At 35.6% G+C, this 18531-nt stretch overlaps 1 protein-coding gene across 2 annotated transcripts in view; it reads right to left on the bottom strand.

The window, feature by feature from the left end:
* ZFPM2 (zinc finger protein, FOG family member 2) overlaps positions 1-18531 on the bottom strand; it is a 454516-nt gene that overhangs the window by 331161 nt on the left and 104824 nt on the right. For both annotated transcript variants that reach the window (XM_032316567.1, XM_032316568.1), the window contains one exon: positions 5066-5167. In XM_032316567.1, coding sequence (XP_032172458.1) covers positions 5066-5167 — 102 coding nt within the window. The remainder of the gene's footprint in view (positions 1-5065; positions 5168-18531) is intronic.

Below are 18531 nucleotides of genomic sequence, written 5' to 3'. Positions count from 1 at the left end.
AAACACTCCGTTTGAGGCACAAAGCAGAACCAAGCCCAACATCTGCATGTACCCTTCACGTTGAACAGCAGCTGAACGAGGCAACTTACTGATAGATTTTGTGATCAATTTGTAGTGCAGATTCAACAAGTACACGCATCTGATCTTATGCTAGACATTCACTGGAAAATTTTACTTACATTAAAATTCCTTTAATGGAACCACATTTTAAGTCCAGCTGAAGAGAGCACAGCCATATAATCCCATGGTGATGTTACATAGCGAAATTATTTCGCGAAGTTAATTCACTACACAGATGTTAAATGAGGGCTTAACATCTGTAAGGCATTGTCATGGATTTTAGGGCACAAAGGCTGAAATAATACTAAAAATAATAAGAGTGATTTATGGAGCATTATGAAGATCCAAACCTCAGGTTTTACCCAGAAAATATGATGAATAAGGTAGTGATTATTATTCGCCCCATTTTATAAACAAAGAAACTGAGGCTCAAACTTAACTCAAACTCACACAATTCGTAAGTGACAGGGCCAAGATATAAAGGGAAGGAATATTTTTGGTCTTTTCCATGCATTATAATTATACTGCCCCAAAATAATTTACCTCTGACAGAAATTCAGATTTCAGCTTAACAATCTAGGAGCAAGTCACGCTGTTCTGGAATGCATAATACAAAAACAATTCTGCATTCTATTCCAGTAATTTATCAAATCATCAATACAAGGTGTGATTTCCTACTTTATTATTTTTGAAACACTTCAAGCGCTTAACATGTAAAGACCAAAAATAAAAGTGCATGCTTATCTTGATAAGTCCATGAGAAAGAATCGAAGTGACTACTCACTCAAAATTTTGTATCTGTGCATATTTGTATTAATATGTCTTACCTAGGGGTATATGTACTTATTTGCACAATTTGAATAATGTGATACATTCATTTACTAAAGCTCTTAGATACTTCAGTTATTGTGGCTGTAAGCCAAATGGTAAACTTAGATATGTTCAATATTAAACCAGAGAAATCAGACTATTTACTATTTCCAGGTGTGAAAAGAAGTAACCATGTTTTTAATAATGTAAGCTAGAGAGCTTACAACAACTCTAGATTCCTAGAGTTGATGTAAGGTGTGATTTTTAAGGTGCTCATTTCATAAAGGTGAAGAATGTATTTACAGTGATTTATCTGAATTCTCTCCCCGACGTCTTTCTCTACACCTAAACACAGAAGTCAACATTCCAGACTTCAGCCATGGATTGTGGTTCTAAAGATTTCTTAAGCTAGAGAGCCAGAGATGTAAACACTATTTTTCAAAATGAGGTCAGTGTTCTAATTGCAGGAGAGGTTCTAGGGTGAGGGAAGGCTCTTAACATCTAGCAAAACCCAAGTTCTCCCAAGCTATCACTAGATACTTTCTATACACCATCTTTCAAATTTCACCCACATAACAAAGTTTCAAAGTAGTTACTATTCTTCCCATTTTAAAGATAAGCAAACTGAGGTCCTGGCTGTTTAATACGCTTGAGATCACAAGACTGTTAAGTGTCAGAGTGCGAACATAGATCTGACTCTAAAAAGTTTTTCAGTTTCTTCTGTAGTTTAGAGCAGTAGGTTCTCATGCTTAATTATTGATTGCATCAGTGACAATCCATGAATCATTTTGAAAGATTCAAGAAGAGAAAGCGCATGAAAAAAGGGAAATGCCTTTGGACTTCCCCCTACACTTTCCACAATTATTACTGCATGATGACTATTTATTGAATAATTAAATGTATAGGACTATTGGTAAACTGAAGTGCTTTCGAGGGGATAAAAGAAAAGAAGGGGTATTTACTTTAAAAAGAGACAGAAATGAAATACAGGCAAATGCAGAGGAAGAGAGAGTAGACATCAAATAACATATCACTTAGATTCCAAGCAAGGTAATAGCACGGTAATTTTTTTAAGAGCAAAAAAGGAAAGTAAAACTTAAAAACAGTTGTGTGAAAATCTGAAATAATGAGATAATGACTTTTACATTGGCCTGAACTCTATTAGTTTGGTGTGGCCCTACCTTTCCCTTCAAACAGCGAGAGATTCATAAGAACTTGAAGAATATTTAAGTAAGCGTCACAACTATTTAAACATTAAAAAATTTCACCGTAGAAATGTTTGCAAATGTAAGATAATTTTTCTAAAGATTGTTTAGGTTCTGCCTAGTCATAAGAGTTAACAAAGGTGTGAGCAATTACTAAATGTACCTTTTAGTTGGATAACACATAAGAGGAAATAACGGGCACCGGGGGATTTGCGTCTGATAAAAATGGAACACTTCAAACAAGAGTTGATTCATTACTGAATTGAGCCATCAAGAAAGGTTGTGGAGTCGTCTTCAATCAAACTCCTTCAAACTCTTTAAAAATAAGATAAATCCTGATTCATCCTAAATGATGTCAGCCCTATGCCTCAAATTCTTTAGATAATTTCCTGGTCTTTTGATTCTGTTCTATTTTTATTTAGAGAAAGCTATCTATCTTAGAGTGACTATCAGGACTGGGTGGGAAGACTTTAAATTAGGCGAACCTTGAAATCACACCTAATGACCTCATGCCTTCACCCATCATTTGTGGTTAAATTCAAAACTAGATGCTTCGTATTTTAAAAAATTGTATCAGATATATTACTGGACTTTAAAAAAATGCTAAGAATTTTAAATGGGTCTCCTTCAAGGCTCAAAAACTCCAAAGCCATAATAATAATGAGTAGAATTTTATGTGTATGATCTGATTTAGTTCCCACAAAATCCCTAAGAAGTGTGAACGTTATTTTCTACATTTTACAAATGAGGATATAGGAACAGAAAGAGTAAACAATTTGTCAAAAATCACTCAGCAGAGTGACAAATCCAGAATTTGAAGTTAAACCTTTAGAATAGAGTGCTTAATTTTTAACACGTTGGGAAACTGTTACTAAAATGTGGGCAATTTTCTCTCCTTGATACAGTTGGAAAGTACCAACAATGTTTCGCTAATAATAAAAATTGGGGTAAAATATTTATATAATCATTATTTAGGCAATAGCAGAAGTGAAAAAACATCCCCTAATCTTTGTCTTGACTGAAGGAAACTAATGAAATTTCTACCTTAAAAAATAAACATCCAACAGATATTCCTTTGTTATGAATCAACCCCATTAATTCGGGGGTTTCAAAATCATGAAAACCCTTTTTACTGTAAAGTATCTCTAGGGAAAAACCTGCGATCAACTTTACAACATACAGAAAAAGAACTTTCTTATAGACCCACCTGCTTAGAGACATACATTTTTCCTTTAAACTTTTTACATAGTCTCATGTGCCACAGAAAAAAGCATAAACATCTTCATGATAACAACTAAACAAAAATTTCATTAAATCAGACACATAAACTAAATTGAACTCAACAGTGAAAAATCTCATCCTGAATGATACAACATTCTTCACTTTGCTCCTCCTCTCTGTCTCTCTTTCTGTAAGCTAACAGCGCCAGTTTACTTCTGGAAAAAATTCCTGAAAAAGGTGGCATTGATTGTGCACTATATTTTTAATAATTTACCACCTTCTGAGTTTGCTTACTTGCTCCCAAATTGTAGGGAATACTGTGGGCCCCAGCCCCAAGGAAAGGAAAAAACCTCCCCCTCCAAGTTGACTCTATTGAGAGAAGCCAGAACTCACACTTTGCAAGCAGGCATATGCAAAAGTCCACCTAACCCAATTTTAAATGCAAAAACTCTTCTAAGTAGCATATACATACTTAATTCCATGAATAAAGAACCATACAGTATAAACTTCATCCACCCTTCTTAAATTAAATGTAATCTACAAGAAAAAAAAAAGTTTTCCAAAGATTTTTTTTTTTTTTTAAATTAAAGGAGTTCTTCCCTACATCAAGAAGACAGAAACATTATGGAATAATTTGAAAATGCCAGAAGTCTCCATCTTTTTTCAAACTCTTAAAAGGTGGTATTATGGCACTTTAAATATAAAATATTTTGATCCAAAATCTTGTAGAACCACTATGCTATAGTATACAGAATCCAAACATTTGTGTGTTATCATGAATAACATTAGAAATGACATCATAATAATCAGCTATACTGCATCTTCATTTTTGTTTGCATTATATTTTCCAGCTGCTGATTTCAGAAAATTACCAGTGGAGTTCCTCTCTTCTTCACGCACAGCAGAGAGCAATTTGCAAAGTCATGCAAGGGTGAAAATGTGATTGAAATATAGGGATCTTTCTTAATGAAAAATGTTACCGCTTTAGAAATTATGGCTAAAACTATTTCAAAAACTCGCTTCTATCTTTTAAGCCCTATGACATAATAGTCTCCATTTATAAATATACCATCCAGTTGTAAATTACTTGGCATCAAATATAAAGGTTTTTTTTTTTTTCCGATTGAGTTCTTATGAACTGTACATATATCCATAAAATTATACTGGTGTTTAGTAGGAGTATTTTGATCATTTTTTTGTGTTTCTCAAAATGGTTCAATGTCAGGATTCTTAAAATAAAATTTAATTGTCATTCATAAAAATTAAAATGTTGTCAAAACCTTGAATCAGATGGGAGAATCTGTTGATATTGTCTAAACTTCTAAATACAAATTGAGATTTAGTCTATGATTTACAACATGACTAAATTGAAAGTATTTCTTTACAGTATTGTTACCTATTTAAAGGTTTAAAAATCATTCCCAATTTGAATGTAGATATAGCATAAAGATTTCTTTAAAAAAAAAATAAATAAAAGCAAGGAGAATGAACTAATTCTTAAATGACTATGAAATAAAAAAAAGACAGAGATTTCAAGCAGAAGTAACACTGGTTTTTATAGTTTAACAAAAAGATTAAAAAAATCTTCTTTAAATAATGACATTTATTTAAACTTCTACCATAACCTTAGTAAACACACACACACACACACACACACACACACGAGCTGAGATTGTAAGAGTTTTACAACCTAATTAAAATTTAAAGGAAAAAAAAGTGAATTCCTGATAGTAGCAACAGATGGTTGAATTTTAAGTTTTCTGTCCTACCTGGACCATCCCAATCGTCTGTCTCAACTCCAGGCTGGCCTGGCTTTTCTGACTGTGTGTCCGCATCTGATTCTGCCGTTTCCTGGACTCCTTCGTCATCACCTGGAAAACACCGACACACAGAGAGAAGGGGAAGTAATTAAAGCTCTCTATTTGACATTTAGATCCTGGCAAAGGGATGTCCTTAGCATTTGTCTAAGTATATGTTTGCTACAGATAGTTGTCATTATGTAGATAAAATGCCCATGATTTATCATTTTCATATCTACTATGGCTTTACAATAAAGAAAATCAATATTAGTCATCAATAAATGAATAAATGAAATTAACGGTTATAAACAAGAACTTCCCTATAGAAGTTTTATTAATATTATATATAAAGAAAACTAAAAAGCAGTATGTAATGACTATACTGCTCTCAATACAGAAAAATTTAGCTCCCATATTTCCAAATAATAATTTTTGTAAAGGCAAGATACAGCAAAACAGAAACAATTAAAGGCTTAGGGTAAGACCTATTTTTGTGCTGGGTTGAATGCAGATATTTTGAAGCTTCCCCCAGCTTTAAACTTATTAAAACTTCATTGTATTTTTAAAATGAATATAAAAAGGCCATGTTAAATGATTAGCATTATGTGGTATATAAGATAAGCCAGTGACTCAAGTCTTCACAATGCAAGAAGCTATAAAGCTATACTTGTTCTTTTCTTTTCTTCCCTTCTTTTTTTTTTTTTTTTTTTGAGAGAGGAAGGGAGAGAGCATGACAGTGGGGGCGGGGTGCGGAAAGCAAACAGAGAGAGAGAGAAAATCTTAAGCAGGCTACACGCCCAGCACAGACCCCATTGAAAGTTCAATGCAGGGCCCAGATCTTATGACTTGAGCTGAAATCACACATTGGATGCTTAACCGACTGAGCCACCCAAGCTATACTTGTTCCTGATAAGAGTAACTAGTTCACAGAATTTCATGCCTTCATTTCCACATAAGAAAAGAAAATGTAATGTATTTTGAGCAAAAGTACAGTCATGGCAAAGAAGATACATTAACAGTGCAATTGCATTTTGTAAGTCAAAAGTCTAATTTATGAGTACCTTCACTTTAAGTGATAAAGTAACTGCTTTATAGGAAAGTATTCCATGGTCACAATGTACACACAAACATATTCCATAATATAGCTACTATCAATGATCACAGAGATCAGAACACAGAATACAAGAAAATGTGATGTCAGAAATAAAAAGACTGCATACCAAAAACATGGCAACTAAACCTTGAATCCAATAATGCCTAAATTTATTTTTATTTTTTTATTTTATTTTTTTATGCCTAAATTTTTTAAATTAAATTGCTTGCCCTTCTAGACTTTCTCTGAAGTATTCAGTTCACTATTTCCCACATAGTTGCCCAAATCTATAATAGTACTTAACTCTTTATATGATTACACACACACACACACACACACACACACACACACACACAAAATGCATCAAATTCTTAAAATCTTTACAAGTAACCTAGAAATTAAAAATTTTCAGGAAACTATCATTATTACAATTGACATTAATGTGATGTTGATGAATTTCGAACTTTAAACTCCATATATTTTTTATTCATTTCTATACATAGCTTCACAAAATGAATCATCTTAAAAAGTGGAATAAAAGTAGAGAGCATGCAGAAGCCCAGTGACAGCTCCATTGTCATAATTTCCATAACAGAGGATCATTGGCTCTGGCGGGTGACAAAGAATTAAACATACCCCATGCCACCAAGCCCCATGTCTGGAATTGAAGGATCTTTGAAGGTTGAATTCTCTCTTCTTTTCAGGATGATCACTATGAGGAGCAATGAAATTTTTTCCATAAAATAATAGATACTGAGTATCTACCCTGTTTAAGGAACTGCAATAGGTATAGAAGGGTATATATGGAAAAATACAACACCTTTTTGGAAGTAGTATAAAAATGATTTAAGAAAGTAAATTCACAAATAATGAGAGTGCAAGACAAGGTCCAATTGCCATAAGAAAGGTACAAAGGCTCAGGAGTAAGATAAGAGTTTTAATCTGTGTTCCTTTTTGCAGGTCACACAGAACAACATAGACACATCAACCAATTATCTTATAAGATCAGTGGGAGAGTTCTGCTCTTACTTCTCGGACACAAAGAGGGATGGTTCTCAGCCTGCATAAAAAAGTACGCTCTACTGTCTTCTAATATTCTCAAATATCATGAACCCTGAGCTAACTAGGTGCTGTTCAGCCGAACACTGCCTGTCTTGGCCCTTGTCTAGTGAGACCCTTCCCCAGAGCCCAGGTTGTACCTGTCGTTAAACACTTTAAAGAGTATCCCTGCATATATGTAAGTATTGAGCTAATGCCTTGCATGTAGCAGAATGGCATAACTGGAATGATTAGGTATTACCTTTGGCAGAGAACCCTGACACTTGTATGAGCTGGTTTTTCTCTGCTTGCCTCTTCCTGTTCGCCTCAATTGACTCCCCCCACCCCCGCCCCATGTTCTACTTGGTACTTTGTGCCCCATGGAGGCAGAATTCTGTGGACCTCATCACTGGGGCTGCTTTGTTCCGATTTCTGGTTGGGTTCAGTCAATGGAAGGCACTGATAAGATCAGAGGATCCAAGGGCAGGAAGAGAGAAGACAGGTCCATATTCCTCAGTTGCATGCTATTGAATGGTCTCCACTTGTGAGCAATGGCTGTGTTGTACAATCAGCACTCTTGGGAAGGGGCCCCTGTTTTTCCCACACTCTTGCATCACTGTCACCTCCCCTGACTCTTCACATCAATCACATCAGGAGGGCTAACAGCTTCCCCCTCTTTCCAGCCCCTGGGTGCTTCCTGTTCCTTGTTGGTTTTGTTCCCTTAACTCTAGCCACATCTTGTATGCTGCCCCTTCACCAAACTCTCTTTGGCAAAACCCACCGACCAAGTTATCAGTTCCTTTCTGGGGCTCTTCCTGAAGCATTCCATTTCTTCCCAAGCTCCTTATACTATTATGTTCATGGCTTTTGTCCAGTCATGGCTTATACAATAATTTATAGTAAACATTTTTTAAATAGGCTCACTTTTTATAACACATAAACATATTTTTAAAACAAAACTTATCATTACTAGAAAAATCAGTATTAGATGCTTATAATAGAAGGCAATAATAAAATAAATACAATAAAATAAAGTTAACATTACTAACTTTTCCATATTGTGTCTATAATAGACTCTCAGTCTCTGGTTTCATTTCCCTGTAATAGAAAGGAAAAGTAACAAGTGAAGCTATTTAAGTCACATCAATAGAAAGATGAAACATTCTCACTGATACACAAAGAATAGAAACTTGAAAACTTTCTCACCAGTTGATTCAATGCTACCTAATGCAATAATCAGTAGAACAACTTAACCTTCTTGAGAACCCCCAGGATACTGAGTTAATTTGGGAAGATATGACCTTTATGACACTTCATTCTTCATGGACACTAGAAACCACACTAATCTCTGCCAACTACTCCAGCAAGCTTTTGATTGCATTTCCACTTCTGAGTGCAGGTTTACCTCAGGACAATAATGCAGGGGAGCTTATAAAGGAAAATATCCTCCCCAACAGTGAAGAGTAAAGAATGCAACCTATAATTTTAAACTTTTCTCATGTCTTATGAATCTTCAAACAAGGAGGAGACTCTGAAGATGATCTGAGCCAAATTAGAGAAATTTACTGACTACAAAATGGATGCACACACCGGACCAGTAACTTATGTTTGATCTTATAGCTACCATATTTATATATACATAAGGCACTTTTCCCAAACCTTCTCATGCTTGAGCAGTAAGTGCTTCCCAGTCATCACAGGGTGAGTGATGGAAGCAGGTTTTGGTAGATGTCCCCTCCTCAACAAGAAGGAAGTAGGATTATAGGAAAGCATGAAGGGGCATCATAAAATTCACCAAAAACAGGAGTTTGTTCTTTTCTTGCCTTTGCCATGCCACATTCCCACCATCTGAGTACAGAGCTGTGCACAACTGAAATAGCTGAATAATCCTAGAGCAACACATCTTGAAGCAAGCATGAGACATGCTGTTAAAAATGACATACCCAAGGGCTCAGATAGTAAAATTCTGGGCAGAACCATTTGGAGAAGTTAAGTTTTATATTCAGTTACTGACTATACCACTCTGATGGCCACACAAAGGAGTAAATCTTTCTAAATTCTACTATTACATTTAAATTGTTGGAAACATGTGATGCCATGCACAATTTAATCAATCATTAACATTTATAATGCATATTTTTGAAGATACAGTGAAATATATACTTTCTCTTAAGGACCATATAATCTAGTAAAGGAGCTAGGTAATACGCATAAGAGAAGTAACCACTGATGAAAACCTACAGTCAAAGTAGTCCATGAATAATTCCAAATGAAAACACATACAATACAGAAATTCAGAAACCAGAAGCATAAAATGACATTGGCCATGGAGAAGCTTGTATAATTAATTCCATAGTTCTTCATACTGAAGGCAGTGAAAAACATGTAAGGTATTTAGGTAGGGGCTGAAATGATCACGTGACACAAATACAGTAACCAACATATATTTATTGAATTTCTATGAACACATTTTGTCAGACATCTGGTCTTTGAGTTCTCCCTTACTCACTCCATAACAACACTCTAACCCATGTCTCAGACATTCTTGCCCAAAATTTTTGTGAGACTACAGTTAAGTCTACTCTGCAATATTTTTTTAGGCAAATTACATATTTAGAAGGAAAAATAATGAGAAATGTATTGGGAAATAGGTAGGTTTGGAAGACTATATTACAGAATAATCAAAATAACCACAAAAATTAAAAGTTAAAAGAATCCAGTTGAATCTAGAAAGGTACATCTTTATTGAACAGATATGATATAAACCATTCTTTATTAATGCATTAAATTAGCTTTTGAGTTCCAGGCACTATGCTGAACACCAAGAATACAAAAAAAAAAAAACCAAAAACAACAAAAAAAAAAGATGGCTCCTTTTCTAATATAATTTACAGACTAAAACAGAGACAGATTAATAGATCACAATCTCATGCAGCAAATACTTTGATGGGAGCAGTCCAACATATGACAGGAGCCCATGTTAAAATGACATCTAACCCAGACTTGGTGTAGTAGAAGTTCCCTAGAGGAAGAACCCAATAAAGATTTCTGAAATTTTGGAGACACGACCTTAGGTAAACCTGAATTCTATAAGTTGAATGTCCTGAGGCTCCATGATTGAAAACCATTTCACGGATTTAAAAATGAAAGCCATCACCCCCCAAAAATGCCATATAAAAAACATTACAGTAATTAAGTTGCTGCACGGGAAAAATGGTGGTGAAACTAAAGACATTTCAATGATGCAAAAGTAGAATCCATGCAAAGTTTTAAGATGCTAAGAGAAATGGTTTTGAGAAATGCTACTGTGTGATGAATAAATGAATCAAGTCCTTTCTTTTATTCAGTCTAGGCTAAATTTACGCAGGATCATCCTCATATACTATCTATTGGGAAACAAAAATAGCAGGGTGACTACTAATCTCAGCAGATCCCTGATGCACAGAGAAATCTGGTAAATCACTCAAAATGAAAATATTATAATTCAGCCTATTAGGGGCTTGATTGGGCTAGTAATTTCACATAATAAAATACTTTCATTAAATGTCACTTAACTGCCAAAATGGAACTATGGGGCTTAGATTTCAACTTTCACCAACATCTGGAGCAATACTCAGTATTGATAATCCTGATTCATGGAACAATTTGCTCTAATTTGTTTCATTATGCAGCACGTATAATTAGAACTACTGAAAATAAATATTGTAGGGTATTTAGTTAAAGAAAGACTGTAAAGATAGTTGATTGTATACAATTAACAGCTCCAAAGAAATTACATGTTGCAACTGTTTTAAGCTATTTTTAAGCTGGGTAAATGTGCAGTATATATCACATTAATAAAAATAAATCTAAGAACAGAAGAATAGTTTAGAGCCCTTGTTCGATCATTTAATCATATTTTCTTAAAGAAAAAAAATTGCCAAAAGATGACCAAAAACCCAAGAATGTCATAGGAAGTGATACACTTGAGTGCAGAAAACTAAATGGGCTGAAATTAAATTTATATTCATCTCCACATCTACTGTGTGCCACATACTAAACTTATAAAGATGAATAAAGCAGAGAACATGTCCTCAGGCTTAGAATCTATATTAAACCTAAACATGGCTACCATTTCTTGAGAACCACTTAGCACTAGCTAAATGCTTTATGAACATTGCCTGAGTTCTGCCTGTATGGTATCCCTGTATTTCAGAAGAGTAAGCCAAGAGGCAGAAATATGAGAAGAAACCCACACACTGCTAGCAGACCCAAGAACTGAAGCCACGTCAGTCTGACTCCGGTGACCATACTCCAAACCTAGCAGGACATCACAGCGATACCCTACCGAGTATCAAGCAACAAAGAGCTAGATGGGATCTGATAGCTGCTTCTCCTCTCCACATCATAAGCCTTGTTTCTTCATTATGCTTACATATTAAAATGAAATGTTTGAGGATATAATATTTATAGGCATGATTTTTTCTCAAGTATACTATTTGACTTAGAACTCTGTAAACCAACTACACATAGATGTTTAACCAATTACCATTGCTCACTGACGAGTGATAAAATTAGGTCTTGGTTTCATTCTTTTTACCATAACCTACTACAGTATCATTACATTTGCTAATTAATTGCCTTCGGCACATTATTTCTATTTAATAACTAAAATACGTCACATTTGTCAACTTTCAGACCCTTCATCTTCTAAGTTTATCTTGGGAAACTAACTCTCATTTTTATGGTAATGTTTTCACCCAATTCATTTTTAATCTTTTTACTAATGAAAAATGAAATGATTAAAAAATAATCTAATCAAATGTGAAATCTCTGAAGTACTTTAAAGAAACACTTTTTCCTACCCCCTCACAATTGGGACTGGCTTCTTCTCATTCAATACATTAATTCTCACAGAGAATTTATAAATAGAACTTTATTTTGATACTAATCCAGCTCCAGCTTCTTCTTGATTTGAATGGAAATGGCTTTACTGACCGTTGTTTTTTCTTCCTTCTCTCCATTTTTTGATTCTTACATGTTTGAAATCAGTACTCTAAGTAGCTTATGAAAAATGGCATGAATAATTAATAGCCAAGATAATAATGACAAGTTTGTTAAGATATTGCTTCAAAAGCTTTGTTGGTAGGAAGAGGAAAAGAAGAGAGAAAAGGATGCCAGAGAGAGAATTAAAGAAAGAGCTAGGAATGCATCTGACATCTATTCATTTACTTGCTAAATTCTTTATTCACATACTTTTAAATAGAAATTTCAGTGTATTTTTAGCAAAGCACAAACGCATTTAATGGGATAACCACTACATATATATATATCCAGAGACCAATTCATAAAAAGATGAAACAGAATAAATGTCAAGCAGTAACAAAATCTATAATATTTCTAAAATTATGGCTATGAAGTTAATGGTTTTCCATTGCAAGATTAAACTCTTTTGTTGCTCTGTTAAAAGATATCATACATATTTTGTAGGCCCTTCCATTTTCCTTAGTCTAGTTTTCAGAATCAATGAGAGGCCTATAGGAGGAAATTGAAGGTGTTATTGAGTAAGAGAATACACAGCACAAATGACTCGGGGAAATGCACTCGAATATATTCTCCCAAACACATGAAACAGAATCTTTAAATCCCATATTCGGTATTGTTGGCAAGGTGGTAAAGGCGGTGGCTCTCCTTGCTAGGCAAAAATAATTTCATAAACACAAACATCTTTTCACCCAACGTTAGACATTTCTGTATAAATTAAAGATCTGCCATGTTCTAAGAAAGCCACTTTTCCAGCACAAACAGCAGCAGTGTTTGCGAGCAGTCACACAAGAAAACAGCCCTTCTCAGCCCTGCTCCTTTAATCCATGTAGTTCCTATCAATATTAACCTCTTATAGAAATTCTTGTACAATGTAACTATTGAACTTTCTTGACTAAGAGTGTTACTGCAGCTGTTAGTCATCCCTATAATGTATTTTGCAATCAGCTAAATCATCAAAGTATTTTTTAACAATGAACAGTTCAGAACTGACAGATCTACTTTCTTGTTCACACTGCTTATCAGAGAATAGATATCACATATGTTTTCCAGGTGCTTCCTATAGTTAGGATACCTTTACAGAAGCCGCTCATGAAAGATAAGGTCATAAAAGAGATGAAAAATGTGTGAGCTTCATACACTTATGGTTTTATCATCAGACAAGATAGCTTTGGTTAAAGGACTGTAACAGTCAAAAACAGAACACTCCAGCTTCGTATTGAAGGGCGAGGACATTTAAGTTTAAGATTCTGCTTTTGTTTGCTTTGCCTAATAGCCCCACGATTTTGTTGGGCTTAAAATAACAGTTTGGTAATAGATTAACCAAACAAAAGTGTCGTGATAGACTAACTCTGCGTAGCCAAATTACACCTATGGTTATATCACTGGATACAAAAATAAAATTATGCAAACGTTACCCCTTTTTGCTAACAGCTAAATCTAAACATTTCCAGCACCCGAAAAAGAAAACGTCCATTATACTGTGGATCCCTGTGATGGTGTCTGACTCAAGTCCTCCTTTAACTTCCTACAAGTGTATAAGAAAATGTAGGATTTTGCCATATTCTAGATAGTTATATTCTGTGGACAATTATTTAAAAAAAAACACACATGACTTCCTTAACCTATCTAATATGTCATTGCTTTGGCAATAACTTTTTTTCACATTCCAGAATATGAGCAATTAAATAGATCAAAAGAATAGAGCCCATATTTACTGGTCTATAAATTTTCAGACCCTGGATGAAGAAACAATTTTGGAGCAGCTGATGACAGTGGTCCAGAGCTAAACCTGTTATTTTGAGAAGAAACTCAATCTCTACAGTTAATGGGTGACTACTATAATTTGTGGTATTCTATTATAGCTAGTAAGAGGAAATGATTGAACATGCTGATGTTTATGGTACTTATATAAAAGTCACAAAGTATTAATAACTTAGGAAGACAGCACAGTGATTTATAAATTATTTCTATAGTTCTAATCCTAAATGTTTACCCTAGATGTGACTATCATCCTCCTTGTGAAAAGAGCTTTCCTCAACATTTAAGTTCACTAAAGATCTGGAGCATAAAGGAAATTTCCATATAAGATAAAATAAGGCACATTCTCAGCAGTATATCATCCAAGAATTTTTGCTTCGCATTACTTCTCTCAATGGGCCCTTGAAAGAGTCAATACATAAGCAAGGGCGGAAACATAAAAAACACCCCCCCCCTTTACAAAGATGCTTCTAGAATGTGTATTTCAAAGTTTATATATTTAAGTATTTTTTCTTATTATCCTTTCCCCTTCTCCCTACCTCCCTCCCCACTGCCTTCCAAAACCCCTCACTGAAACAATTATATTTCATTCAGAGGAGGATTCTATATAATTAAGGCTCTTCTTGCTCTAAAGCAGAAAGTTATGCCTGATAATATATAAGTAAAGATAAGTGAAGATACTGTGAACTGTAATCTATCTTTCACAGATCAGTTCTATTATCAAGACACCACTATTCCTTCAGTTTCCTGACTTCATTCTTCAAGGTTCGAACCCAGCATTCATTGTAGGACTCACCGTCTTCAACAACAACAGAAAATAAAGGCAAATCTCACTGTCTCTGAAATGGTCTCTTCAATAAAGCAGCCCAATCCAGAAAGATCAAGCCACCTGAAGAAGGTAATATCGGAATACTGCTTTCCCTGCAATCTTATTGTTTGTTCTTTCCTTTTTAACAAAATGATTCATCCTGAAGAGGTCTCTCCACTTTCATAACCCAAATCTATTTAAGACTATGATTCATAAGTAATTCCTCATTACCATAGTGTTCCATTACTGTAATAAAATTTACTGATTATAAATAGACTTTATTTAAGCCATACACCCAAAGTGCAAAAGCCCAATGGAGAACACATATTCTGGGACAGCAGCTAACAACTCCGGTCCATATCTGAATGCCCTTTGTCCAACGTTATTTCAAACACCCTAACGACGAATGATTCTTAGAGCTCAAAATAGAGGATAACAATTATTTCTCCTAATGAACCTTATTTTTCCTACTGCTTGGCAAGCAAAATCACACCTCACCCCCATTTTTTTCTCTCTACAAAGACTTGTGAGACATTCAGATTTGCATTTAATGCTTCAGCTTTCAAGATACCTGTCTTCCTCTCATGCTTCTCATCATTTCTGTCCTTCATCTCGGATCACGGCCATCTCTCTGACCCACACCTATCTCTCCAGGGTCAACTCACACCACAGTCTCCATTGCCCTCTTTGCCTGTGCATCAGGCTCTTGCCGATGACACACTGTTCCATCTACCTGAAACACTATTACTTCTTTTCACCTACTTAATGCCTATTCAGCATTAGGCGGCAGCTCAAGTATTGGATTCTGAAGGCCACTTTATCTCACCTTCCTCACTACATCAAACTACCCTGTGCCGCTTGTGTGATTACTTTATTAATGTCTGCCTCCCCATGATCATGTAAACTCCAGAACAGCCAGGGACTTACCTGTGTTTACTTACATGCTAAGCACAGCATGCCCCACCATGTTGGACATAGTACATGTTCAATTAATATTCATCAAACTGGATAAAGCATGCATTTTGAATGGACTGATGGCATAATACTTTGAGTCATTAAGTAAAGACAAAGAAAAGCTATGCCCTTTGCATAAGTTTCCTCTTCATAGTAACAGAATGTAGAGTTGGGCATGTGGACGCCTGGTCATAAAGACCACGTCTGCCAGTCTCCCCTTTAGTGAGGTGGATTGCTCCTAAGACTAAGTTCTGGACAATGGGATGTAAGCCGGAGAGTTTTGAGGCAGCTTCCAGGAAACTAGTCTTACAGCTGAATCTAATCCTGATGAAGTTTGCATATCTGAGCAAAAAAGGGGGGAAAAAAAGTATTCTAGGTCACATTAGCCTCATCCCAACTCAGATCCGTATCTAGCTTCTACCACGAGTCAGAGTCCCAAGTCTGTTATCACAAGACCCATTTAGACTCTTTTTACCACAAGGTCTTCCCACACCACCTCCCCCCTCAGGGCCAGCAAGAGGTCCTTGGTTGCTGGTGATAACGCAGGAAAAACAGAGATAGTATCCACAGCACCGTCCAGATTTTTAGAATCGTGGGAGAATTTTTCCCCTCTCTGCGTTAATTTTTAACCCAGTAATTTCATGAGTATTTGTGGTCTTTATAGGTACAGGGGAACTTACCCTATAAAGATAACAGATTTGGAATTCAGATATCCTTAATGCCAAGACATTTAGGAATCTATTTTGCGGTTTCCCCAAAATTAGGAATTTGAAACCAGACTTAACATTCTTGATCACTGCTATCTCCTAGAGCTCGCTCATGTTGCCTAAAGGTACTAACAGGGGTTGATTCAGGCCTTCTAGAGCCCAAAGCTTATACAATTTGGGAGGCCCTCTTTAAAAGAAGAATACAAATCCATAATTACAAAATCAGGTCAGGGACATGCAAGTCTATGCAAGTGAGTCCTGAAGCTACACTATTGAACTTTCCGATGTTCATATACTATTTAAAATCAAAATAGCTAAACGATCGCTAAATAAACTCAAAAAGGTAAATGGATATATCTAATATTGACTTGGCAACTTGAAGTTTAAAAATAAAATTCACCTTTTTTAGTATATTTTCAAAATTTGTTCCTTTACTTAGTGATCTGATTTTTAGGGCTACCTTAGAAGTTCTCCAACATAACTGCCAGTGTTATAGAGAAAAACACCTTTCTTTTCCAAATTGGATTTTCCTTAAAATATATGCGATTTTCCTTGTCCACTTTTTTCCCAATATCACGCTATATCTTTGTAATATAGTTTCTTGTTATGAGTTCCCGTATTTCAGTATCCGCTCTAGTATTCAGCCACCGGGACAGGATGTAGGAGCCCAAGGCTCAAGGACTGGGTGAGGCAGGTGTGTGCTGGCCAATAGCTTCCTTACTAGAAATATGCTCAAGACAGCAAGGAAGCTTGAGAATGAATATACTCCTTCATCACCCCAAACGTAATGTTTTCTCCACTTTTTACATTTATTCCCTTTCTCACCTACATCTGTTTTCCTTTCCTTCCTGGATGACTGTATCTTTAAGAAATAAGAACAGTCTTTCTATCTTCCCCCTTTTGCCTCTGTAAATGTGTGGTCACGTATAAACACACGGATCAAGGCTTCCACGGCCAAAAACGAGTCATATAGGTTTTCAGTGTTGGTTAACTAGCCTGGACCACAATTTGCATTAAAAAAAAAATCTAAATAAAAAATAGAGCGTCTCGCGCTAATTCTGTGCAACAAGAGAAATGACATCACATCTCATTGTTAAATAGGTAGGAGGGCAACGTGTTTTATATATCTGTAGATGTCTACCTTGATAAATCTCTATCTTGAAAAATAATCCTTAAAGAGACCTTCCCTTCTCACTGTCAGAAAAAATAGAATCACAGCCTACCGTCTGAGCAATTCCACTTTCCATCTCCGGGATAGAAGACGTGGTGAGATACAGCCACTGTCAAGTTTCAGAACAGTTCCTTGTCTAATCTTTCCGCTTCTCCAGATCTCTGATACAGAACCTGTTAGAATGTATTGCTTACTTTTCCAGTTCCTATGTTTATCTCACTTCCACTCTTGCCATCTGCTGCAGCATTTCCTTCAAAAAGTGAAAAGTTTCCACAGTGCCCGAGCTTTCCCTGCAAACAATGCCCTCTTCCTTCCTTCCTTCCTTTCTCTGCTTTTTATTGGGTCTCATTGCGTGTTAAGGTCGAGCTGTTTTTTAAAGAGTTCACGTTGCACACCTTTCCACAGGGCTGAAATTCTTACTCAAACAGTTTTGATGGATTTGTAAACACCTTTTTTATGGGGGGGGGCTTTATTACTGGCTTCAGCCCAAGTACACCCATTTTGGGTTGTCCCCATTCATCTGAATTACCTGAAAGCAGCTTTGCAAGAAACAGGTGGTGAAAAACAGTGGCTCATTTCACGCCACCGATTCGGGGCAATATAATCATCCGGTTAGTGGGATGAGTCTAAAAGATCATCCGATATAGCTCTCTTATTATATCAAAATGCCAACTCCACTTACTGAAAGCTAGCTTGGATCAACAGTCTTTAACTAGAAATATTTTAAGCACACCTCTAATTCCTTTACCTGAGCCTTTTTTTTTAATTTCTTTTTCTTAACATATACCCTTATTCTTGACTGACACGTCAAGCTTGATAGGTGTTTAATTAGAGAACACCAAATTAAACATACCTTGGAAAAAAGTCCGTTTTATGCTTTCT

Source organism: Mustela erminea, chromosome 16 (genome assembly GCF_009829155.1).
Source record: "Mustela erminea isolate mMusErm1 chromosome 16, mMusErm1.Pri, whole genome shotgun sequence".
NCBI classification, from domain to species: Eukaryota; Metazoa; Chordata; class Mammalia; order Carnivora; family Mustelidae; genus Mustela; species Mustela erminea.
The sequence above is the reverse complement of the archived record's forward strand: the minus strand, read 5'-3'. Positions and strand labels throughout refer to the sequence as shown.